Here is a 10,330-nt window from a genome sequence, read left to right as displayed (position 1 = left end):
ACTATCGGATTTAATTATCAATTTTTGCGATAAAACCTAAAATTCAAAGTCGGAGACGCGCGATGACAGATCGATCTTTCGCGTCTTCGAAATAATTCAGAGGATGTCATTGGCTATTTTCTTCGCGCAAGCGTCGTAAAGTCTAGTAATCATTCGTACGCACAGTCCTGACGTTTGTGGCCGAGATTGGCGGTCCTGCGACCTGAAAGCAGTCGCTCGCTTCAAAAGAATCGAAGCAAAGATGGACTCCTGAGAAATTTTTATATACAGCAGTCCTCGTTCGACTTTGGAATACTACGTTGTACTCGGTCGTTAAATCTCTATCCGGTGGACGCCCAGGGGGCCGACGTTCTTTTATGACCACGCTCGCGGAGTGAACGATGATCGTGCAGGAACCAGTGCAGGTAAGAAGCGGAGCTCGTTCCAGGCTCCTTTATCACGTTGCTGTAACATTGCGAATTTGTATATCGGGGCGCATCCACGTTTACCACTATTGACGTCCCGCTGATATCGAGAGCACACGCGCACGCATCTCCTGCGTGGCTTCGGTTACGTCGTACGATGATTTCGGCGATTTCGTTCTCGGAATCGTCCTTTAGAAATCGTTTCTTGGAACGACGATTCAATATTTTCCCTTCTTGTTTTTATCCAAGTATACGCGGTTCGGGATCCCTTGCTCCGCTGCAAGAGGAAAAGAGCAGGACGAGCAAGGATTCTATCTATAAATAAGCGCGAAACTTGATCGTATCTGCGGATTTCGAATAATGAACAACGCGTATTTTTATAGTCAATTGAGTTGCATAGAGGTGAGAGATGTTGTTTTCAGAGATTGCTTGTGTCTAGCTGCTAAATAATAAAAAGTTAATATGTCGCTTTATATACATATTTATATACATTTATATATACTGTTATTTATTTATGCATATTTGTAATTATCGTTAGTAAACAAGAGATTTATGCATGTATAAGTTAGACAGTGAGATATCCAGATCGTTACTCTTAATTATATGTAATAAAATGCATATTGATTACATTCCATCTTATCAACTGAAAATGCAAGGCATAAATTATAAACTATTAAACTTATATAGCATTTATATAACACTGTGACATTGAAACATGAAGAATATTTCTCTCTTTTTTTCTTTCAAGCATATTTTAAGAATATTTTAAGAAAGATTAAAATAAACAATACTGTAATTTATTAAAATGAATCATTTGTGTAATATATAATAATGTATTATTACAAAGTATATTTTTCTCAGATGTTGCACTGCAATTTAATATAATATATTAATGAATATTTTACACACATTACTGACAATAAATATTTTTCTGCAGCCAAGTTTCCTTACGTCATATATTCTTTCTTTTGTTAATTTAATCACTCACATATTGCTATTGCATGATTAATTATCAAGATAAATATTGAAATTTCTAATTTTAGGCGGCCATATGGCATTGTTTGAATCATTATGCCTATCCAGATGCTATATTCTTGGCAGAAAGGCTGTGTGCAGAAGGTAGGATCTTTTATTTTGTTTAATTTATATTATTCTTATATTTTCTTATTAACTTTTAAAATAAGACAAAATTTATAACTATATATATATTAATACATATTACATATTGTTATATAGTGGACACGGAGGAAAGTTTATTTCTTTTGGCAACATGTTACTATCGTTCTGGCCGGATTAGGCAAGCTTACGCCTTATTATCTCAGAAAGCACCTAGTTCGGCACAATGTAGGTTTTTACTAGCAAAATGTTGTTACGATTTGGAAAAGTAAGTAATGTTGTCAATTTACACATTGCTCTGCATGTATATATTACATATATATGTATATATGTATATGCAAATATGTAAAAATTTTATTAAAAACTTTTAGATATGCCGAAGCAGAAGCTGCGATAATTGGCGGATATTACAAGCAGTTAAAGAGTTTGGAAGAGATAATAAGTCAATTCGGGGAACAGGCATGTTTTTCTCTACAGATAATAGCAAAGATTTATTACAAGATGATGCGTACTGCGAGAGGCAACGAAGCGCATAAGTTAGCTTTAAAGATGAATCCTTTCCTCTGGCATTCGTTCGAAGAACTCTGTAACGTCGGTGAGAAGGTGGACCCTGCCAAGATTTTTCAAGTAGACAAACTAGATTCCTTTGCCATGTGCCATGGTACTACGTCTACGCTCAGCTATGTCACTGAACCGGATTTTATTGTACCTGGAAATAATGCCAACAGTACACCTATATCAAATGGCACTAACTTGTATGTATATATTATAAAATATATTATTAAATAACGTATTAATATATATTATAAAATAACAGTATTAATATTTTATTCGCGCACTACAGGACACCAGTAATGGCACCGACGCTGATAAATGGCGGTCAGGTACGCTTGTGTTCCTCTGTAGAGGACACTCCGCAAAATGGACCGGTTCATTATAATTGTACCTCGATATCGCCGAGAATCAAACTATCGCGTTATCGAAGTATGTTCAGCAATTCTATGAGTCCCCTCACGCCTAGTTTTGGTATTTTGCCACTGGAAAGTAATACACCTGAGCCGACTGTTCCACCATCGCACACGACGCTCATGGAGGCTAACGATCAAAAGAGTCTAGCAAAACGCGTCAGTAGTCTGAGAGCTCATGTGGGAGTGAGTATCATTTTTCAGCTTTATAATAAATCATTGTTTATATTCAGAATAGCATTTTTGCTTTCATATAATCTGAGTCATGGTAACTTGATATATTTTCGCATTATTTTTTTTAGCAATTAATGTCGAGGAAAGAGACACCACTACAACAAGGCAAGTCAGTATTTTCCCAATCGGGTAATGCAAGTAATACTGCCAATATCGTGACAGTGACAGCCGCTAATCCGACTTCACCTCCGTCACCGACGTTTCAAAGTACCAATGTTAGACGTTCGTCGCGACTCTTCAGTCATAATTCAGTAAAAGTATGACTTCTTTCATTTCACTTTGATTCTTCTAGTTATTTTACTTGTAATTTTGATATGATTTGTATATATTTCAGGAGAACAATAAGTCACCTAATAGGAATAAATTTGCAACTCCAAAATCTCCATCTCGGAAGACGAAAGCGAGACTCGCTAAAACGAATTTGAACAAGACCAACTTCAATGAATTAAACGAAAGAAATAGGAACGAAAAAGAGAAAAACGAAACGATCACGTCGGAAAAAGCAGTGGCTAATGCAAACGCGCTTAACGCCCAAAGTAATAATATTCATTCTGGAATAACATTGCAAAAGCAATCAGCGGGTATGTTAATTATTGAATTAATATTAATTAATTTCTCCAATATTTTATTATTATCAAAAAAGTTTGAATTATTTTATATCTGTAACTTTTTAGAAGGATTGATGTCCCTGTTGCGAGAATTAGGGACAGCATATCAGCACTTGAGTCAGTTTAAATGTATGCAAGCTATTGAGATTTTAAGTATACTGCCAACACAGCATTATAATACTGGTTGGGTACTTTCTATGTTGGCTCGTGCACATTTTGAAATGATGAATTATAAAAAGGCTGCTAGGTAATGTCTTAATAATTAGACATTTCTTAAACATTGGATCTATTTCAACATTTTCTTCCATTCATAATAAAATAGTATACATTTATTTGAATGAGAAAGAGATAAAAAATACATGGTAGAAGGTGTAACTAAAACCGACCTTTATCTCTGATACATTAACATTTCTTCGTTTTTTATTATAATTTTTATTCATTCAATTTGTTTTCATTTTTTTTTTTTTTTTTTGCGCAGTTATTTTGCGGAAGTGCGACAATTGGAACCACAGAGGACAGAATTGATGGAGATTTATAGTACTGTTCTTTGGCATCTGCATGCGGAAGTGCAATTATCTACACTTGCTCAAGATCTGGTTTCTCAGGACCGTAATTCGGCAGCAGCATGGTGCGCCACGGGTAATCTCTTCTCAGCACAAACAGAACATGAAACGGCGATCAAATTTTTTCAAAGAGCCATTCAGGTATTTACAGGCTTAATTTCAATATACGAGTATTTCATTTGTATAAAAGTAATTTGCAATTCTTTGTAACATTTTTTTAGGTGGATCCTAATTTTCCATATGCCTATACATTACTAGGACACGAATATGTTTTGACTGAGGAACTAGATAAGGCAATTACTGCTTTCCGTAACGCCATTAGACTTGATCCCAGGCATTACAATGCATGGTAAGCTTCTATTAAAAAGATGTTACAATTTTATTCAATGCCTACTACTTCTTAATTAGTCTCCGAGTTTAAATTATTCTCTTCACATTGAAGGTTCGGATTAGGAACGATATTTTCAAAACAGGAACAATACAGTTTAGCAGAATTACACTTTAAACGGGCCTTACAAATAAATCCGCAGAATTCTGCACTAATGTGCCACATAGGTGTTGTGCAACATGCTCTAAAGAAAACCGACCAGGCATTAAAGACTTTGAATACCGCGCTAATTAACGATCCAGATAATACTTTGTGCAAATTTCATCGCGCGAGCATCAATTTTTCTATCGGTCGGCACATGGAAGCTCTCAGAGAGTTCGAAGAACTAAAGAATATTATACCCAAAGAATCTCTAGTCTATTATTCGATAGGAAAGGTAAGATTCTCAATGAGATTCTCAAATGATAGTTTTTAAGGCATATTAAGATGTTCTTTTTCTTAAACAGGTGCATAAAAAATTAGGCAATACCCATCTTGCGTTAATGTACTTTAGTTGGGCGACAGATTTAGATCCAAAAGGTGTTAATAGTCAAATTAAGGAAGCTATACTAAGTCCCGGTCAAGGAGATGACGATTCTCCACCAACACAATCAAGTATATATTATCAGATATATATAATACTATATAATACTATATAAACTAGAACTTTAATCTTTCAAAACTTTAAGATAATTCACGCCAAAAATATGGATATTTTAAATTTATATAACTGAAAAATATATACAATTTTTTAATTATATTTTGTTATAAGGAATCATACAACAAAAATTTAAATTAATACTTATTCAAAGTTATTATAGCAGATGAGCAGCAAGCACAAAATAATTCAATGGAGCAGGACATCGAAACGAATAGGGAAGGAAGCACTGCGCCTCTTGCTGGAAATGTCTCCGTCGAGCCTCACGGTGATGACAGCGACGATAGTTTATGAAAACGATATATGAGACTTCCGTGAAAAAAAACGAAGCATTATTATCTTCGTTATGGGTCGAATTATTTGTTCATCGGCCTTTGCTTGCAAAATCGATAAAATTATTGATGCGCTATCATTGATTTAAATCGAGTAGTTTTCGATTTTTTTCGAAAGCTGCAAATTGTCTGTGCGCGATGTGATTAGGTTAAAAGAAATTATATTATCCTCCTCGCGTCATCAAATTTCTTTTTGGTATCTTGCACGAAATTCGTGTAAGTTCTTATATATATGTATATGAATGCGGCTCTTGCGACAATAGAAAACTTGTGTATCGTATCCTTCATCAACTTGTACATTACGCGTTTGCCTCTGTATATTTTTTTTACGGTTGCTCGGTCGCCTTTTGTATTTCTTCGTACTTCTTCAATCGTTGTTCCCTCTTGTGCCTCGTTTCGTTGCGCATCAAATTCAATTCATTTTAAGTCTGATGACGAAAGTCCACGAAATTTTGATTTGAACAAGATTGGGTTGAAATAAGAGTTAAAGTATATACACAATATACATAATATCCAGATTTTTTTCTATCTCACGGAGACGAGGTATTAGAGATTCACGGTTGTGTAGAAACTATCGCGTCGTAAAAAGAAATGAACGAATGTAACCGTAAGCATGTCTTGTACGTAGTTAGGTGATGTAATTAATTAATCGTTTTCGAGTAAGAGAGGGAAGAGAGTCTTGTGTAAATGTAAATTATTATTACTGTGTATTTACCGCTATTATTACTACTACAATTAGTGCTATTATTACTATTATTATTCGTATGATTATCATTGTTGATTTATATAGTGATTGTGGAGATATATCGTCGGTTGCTCGGCGTCGGAGCGGCCACTGGACGATCGTGCAATTCTCATCGTGAAATAAGATCCATTAATCGATCGAACATACGAATTCGCGACTGCAATTTCGACGAATCGATAATCGTGCGATTATATTATTCGATTTCGATTTCGATAGCCGAAATTAGCATAACCCGCGCAAATGTCTATATATATATAGAGAAACGCTCGTCGAAAATTATATTCTTAATAGTGCTGGACAGAATTTATGACGTTTATTGGCATCGTTCTTCGTTATCGATATTAGGTGTACAATGCAAACTGTCAATTCCGAATTTCCCGGAATAAAGATCGTTACGTGTTATTCCTGGAAGAACACAGCGTATATAAATACGTTCGTCTCTCTAATTTCAAGCGGATTGAGTTACGATCGTAACGCACGTTATCACGCGTAACTGTAACGCTTTATATTGTACACGTAATTAAACGAAAAACTCGTCACGAAAAAAAGAAGGAACAGAGAAAAGCTAATTGTACTGACTGAGAAATACGTCTGTGTGATACAAGACGCGCGTATCTTCCTCTTATTTCTCTCTCCCGCTCTCCTTTTTTGTTTCTTTTTTTTTATTTATTTATTTACTTTGCATTCTCTTCTCTTCTCGCACGTTCTTCCGCATGCATCTCGTATCTCTGGGAGAGAACAAAGAAAAATATAAAAGTGTAAAGTCCTTTTTGCATTTAAAGTCTAACGCGTACATAGCGAAGCGGCGAGAATCGAGTTATTTATTATTTTATCTTTATACATGTTTATTTTTCTTACTGAACGGAAAGTGAAGTCGGGTTTATCTTCCAAAGAGGTTTAGGAAACAACTACACATATGTGTGCGATGTCTGTTCGTCTTTATCCAGCTTCCGCGATATCGAAACCGCGATGGATTTCGATCGAATTCAACAATCGCTGCCGCGTTACTCGTTTACAAAAAAAGAGGTGTATGTGCGAAATAAAGGCCTGCACTTTTTATGAAACGCTATTTGCTGTTTTGGCGAACACATTACACCTGTGTCCTATGTCGACAATAATAATATACATGTCGAAAGAAATCTAACAGAGTTCTGTTTGTTTCCCAGATTAATCGACCTAATGATGGGTTACATCGATAATTTTCAATCAGCCACAGTGCTTTCTTACACAGAGTGAAATAATTTAAAATTCAAGATTTAATTATAAGGATTTATATTAAAAAGATATACACATTCTCTATGTGAAAAGCGATAACATGTTTACAACGATGCGAGATAACACTGAAAAGTAATCAGTGATACGAAAATCGAGTCGTTGGGGAGCAAGACGATGGCCGACCCACGAGATCGGTTGTTTATTTCGTCTTTGGTTTATCGTTACTTGAGTCGAGAGTCAGAATAGTTTCAACTTTGTCGTGTGGTGTGTGGTATATGATGCGACGAACGGATCGAACGGTGGGCATGAGCCAACAAAAGTCCAGGAGAGACTCGGACCTCGTGCTGTCGCATTTCGGTCACCTCAAGGAACACCTCTTCAAGTTCCTCGTCATTGGCGATTATGGTGTCGGTGAGTTGCCGCAATAATCGATAAACGATTGCTCGCATTCAAATTCGCGATTTACATTTGTATATCATTGGCACGTATGAAGTGTGGAAAAAAATTTTTCTTCCTAGTAATAAGAAAGAGAAAAGTATTATATACAAGAATATATTCGATGATCTCCCTATTATCATTGATTTATCGATTATCCGAAAATTGATTTTTAAGTGCATTTATTTAGTAATTTGCAAACTTTAAGCAATTTCTTTATTAATCCGGAAAGCCCGTATAATTTTTTTAATTTTTAAGGTTTTGAAAATTGTAATCTTTTAGATCTCGAAAATTTTTATGTGTACAACTTTACAAAAATCTTTATACGCAATTTTTCGTACATATTCTAAAAATGTACAATACTTTAAAAATGTTCACAGAGTTTTGTAAGATCGCCTTTATGTATGCAAAATTATGGACTCTCGCAAAATTTATAATTTTGTTTGAATTTGTACAGAGACTTTTTATTTCAGGCAAAACTGCGCTAGTCAGAAGATACACGGAAGGTAAAAATTTGCAATTTTTTATTTTCCGTTTTCGATTTCTTATCGATCAGAATTCACGCGCGCAAAAAGTACTAAACATAAGCGTATGATTGGAATCCGTTTTCGCAAATAAGAAGATCGCGAGAGAGCAGATCGAAAAGAAAGAGAAAGAAATGAGAAATATATGCGCAAGCCGGTTTATCTGCTTTAAAGACACGTGCGTCAAATTGTCAACGTGCAGTGCGACTTACGATACTACGATCATCATTATTAAAACCTGTATGTCATCAGTGTCATTGCACAGTGTCGAAACTGTCTTTTCCAGGGAAGTTTTCCTCGAATTACAAGATTACCATAGGCGCCGATTTTGCAATAAAAACGTTCGATTGGGATCCGCACACTAAAATAAACTTGCAGCTATGGTATGACAATCTGTCAACGTATAATTTACTATTTATATTTATCTATGTTACTATTTTATTATCTTTTTTATTTTTTGCGATTTCTTGAAATTTTTCTTAATCTCGCAAGATATCACTATAAGAAAAAAATGATAAATTTCGAATATTTCAGGGACATTGCTGGTCACGAAAGATTTGGATACATGACGAGGGTCTATTATAAATACGCGTAAATATGACTTTAATATGCTTTTTATTCAATTTGATTTAATCGGCATTTTTTTTGCGTATTTCTCTATATTAAATATTACTATAAATGAATAATTTGTGTGTACTTTGATCTCTAATAATATGCTTTATCGAGATAAGATTACAATGCTACATTTTTTGATTGAAAATTTTAAACCAATTTTCTTAATCATTGATTTAACATTTAACTTTCTTATTAACACAGAGTGGCCGCAGCTCTCGTATTTGACATTTCACGCGCGGCAACCTTTCAATCGATGAAAAAGTGGCTGTGCGATCTTAGGGAAAAGATCATGTTGCCCAATGGCTCGGATATACCGATCATTCTTTTAGCGAATAAATGCGATATATCAGTCGCCGTTACCGACGAGCAGATCTCCAAATTCTGCAAGGAGAACAAGATAAACGCCTGGTATGCGACTTCTGCAAAAAACAATACCAATGTCGGTAGGTGAACGATTGATTGAAAATTTTTTGTTCGTAAAAGAAATCATCTCTCTTCTTTCAATTTATATCTTTCAAAACAATTTTCCTTTAATATATTTTAATATTTAATATATTTTAACATTTTTATATTACAATTTATTTGAAAGAAAGAGATGAATTCTTGAGCTTGAAAATAAACTTTTCTATTTTGTTACATTGATTTTGTGCAGTTTTGATTATTTTATTGTTAACATAAGTTTACATAATCATCGATATGTTATATACATATATTAAGAATGCTTTAAATTTCGAACACTTTCTATGTATTTAAATCCATTCGAAAACACGCTACATGATTAAGAATGAAATCTTATATCATATATCACCAACAGTCGAGATAAGTCAAAGACTATAATTGCACTATTATAAAATTTTCAGATATAGCGATGCGCTATTTAGTGGAGAAAGTATTGAACGCAAAAATCGATAATGGTGTACACGACTCGATTAAATTGCAGCGTAAGAACTTATTGAAACACCAAAATCTTGGATGCTGTATATAAAGCGAAATGGAGTTATTTTAAGATTTATTTTAATATCATTTATAGCTAACATATTATTTTATTTTTGTTACTTGACATTCTATTTATATATTTTTTATTAAAAAAATATATATGAATATAATATACAAATATTTTTTTCTTTTATTATAATAGAAGAAACTAAATATAAGATCTAAATATAAGGAACTAAATGTACTCATATTATTTTATAATACATAATAGAAGGAATTAAATAGTGTGCACATAGCGCGTTTTGTAATGTTCCAATATAATTATAAAAAAGTTTCATGTAATAAAAAAGTAAAACTGCAATTATCTCGTTAAACAACTTGTATGTAAAAATTTAGATATTGTAATATACAATATTTGTTTTATACAAAAATCTTTGTCACTTTTGCATTTACTATGTGAACTGCATCAGTAACAATTTTTTTCCTTAAATTTTTATGCGTCTCGTTATAAATCATGTAAAAAATAACTATGAAAAATATGAAAAGAAACTAAATATATCTTATAATTAATCTTTTAACTAAGCTAGTTAATCGTATCTGAAGTGATAACTTT

At 33.7% G+C, this 10,330-nt stretch overlaps 2 protein-coding genes across 6 annotated transcripts; both read left to right on the top strand.

Annotated features, from left to right (window-relative positions):
• Positions 1-192: 192 nt before the first annotated feature.
• Positions 193-7,061, top strand: Cdc27 (cell division cycle protein 27). Of its 3 annotated transcripts, none has more exons than XM_083107722.1 (13): positions 193-404; positions 1,448-1,523; positions 1,641-1,788; positions 1,892-2,275; positions 2,365-2,671; positions 2,788-2,976; positions 3,054-3,300; positions 3,394-3,574; positions 3,806-4,031; positions 4,112-4,239; positions 4,333-4,654; positions 4,725-4,872; positions 5,082-7,061. In XM_083107722.1, the coding sequence occupies exons 1-13, from the start codon at positions 381-383 to the stop codon at positions 5,207-5,209; spliced, it is 2,508 nt and encodes an 835-aa protein (XP_082963848.1). In that variant the 5' UTR covers positions 193-380; the 3' UTR covers positions 5,210-7,061. The 3 variants fall into 3 exon arrangements, with proteins under 3 accessions (XP_082963848.1, XP_082963847.1, XP_082963846.1); XM_083107721.1 differs by having other exon boundaries at positions 5,079-7,061; XM_083107720.1 differs by having other exon boundaries at positions 194-404; positions 5,070-7,061.
• A 181-nt stretch (positions 7,062-7,242) lies between these two features.
• LOC145976571 (ras-related protein Rab-32-like) lies at positions 7,243-10,031 on the top strand. Of its 3 annotated transcripts, none has more exons than XM_083107767.1 (6): positions 7,243-7,618; positions 8,116-8,148; positions 8,432-8,549; positions 8,701-8,757; positions 8,983-9,224; positions 9,642-10,031. In XM_083107767.1, exons 1-6 carry the CDS (start codon positions 7,483-7,485, stop codon positions 9,764-9,766), a joined length of 711 nt encoding a protein of 236 aa, XP_082963893.1. In that variant the 5' UTR covers positions 7,243-7,482; the 3' UTR covers positions 9,767-10,031. The 3 variants fall into 3 exon arrangements, with proteins under 3 accessions (XP_082963893.1, XP_082963894.1, XP_082963895.1); XM_083107768.1 differs by having other exon boundaries at positions 8,453-8,549; positions 9,642-10,024; XM_083107769.1 differs by lacking the exon at positions 8,116-8,148 and having other exon boundaries at positions 8,453-8,549; positions 9,642-10,028.
• Positions 10,032-10,330: the final 299 nt, after the last annotated feature.

This window comes from Camponotus vicinus, unplaced genomic scaffold (genome assembly GCF_025532165.1).
Source record: "Camponotus vicinus isolate PSW18456_S1 unplaced genomic scaffold, iyCamVici1.0 SCAF_9, whole genome shotgun sequence".
Lineage (NCBI taxonomy): Eukaryota > Metazoa > Arthropoda > Insecta > Hymenoptera > Formicidae > Camponotus > Camponotus vicinus.
The sequence above is the reverse complement of the archived record's forward strand: the minus strand, read 5'-3'. Positions and strand labels throughout refer to the sequence as shown.

What these genes read in the sequence shown, in the direction of transcription:
- Cdc27 (XM_083107720.1), top strand. Translation starts at nt 381, where the DNA reads ATGATCGTGCAGGAACCAGTGCAG. An exon ending in TCGTGCAGGAACCAGTGCAG is followed by an intron (nt 405 to 1,447) that starts GTAAGAAGCGGA and finishes TTCTAATTTTAG; the next exon opens with GCGGCCATATGGCATTGTTT. An exon ending in TTTTTCAAAGAGCCATTCAG is followed by an intron (nt 4,032 to 4,111) that starts GTATTTACAGGC and finishes ACATTTTTTTAG; the next exon opens with GTGGATCCTAATTTTCCATA.
- LOC145976571 (XM_083107767.1), top strand. Translation starts at nt 7,483, where the DNA reads ATGATGCGACGAACGGATCGAACGGTGGGCATGAGCCAACAAAAGTCC. An exon ending in CATTGGCGATTATGGTGTCG is followed by an intron (nt 7,619 to 8,115) that starts GTGAGTTGCCGC and finishes TTTTTATTTCAG; the next exon opens with GCAAAACTGCGCTAGTCAGA. An exon ending in AAAAAACAATACCAATGTCG is followed by an intron (nt 9,225 to 9,641) that starts GTAGGTGAACGA and finishes TAAAATTTTCAG; the next exon opens with ATATAGCGATGCGCTATTTA.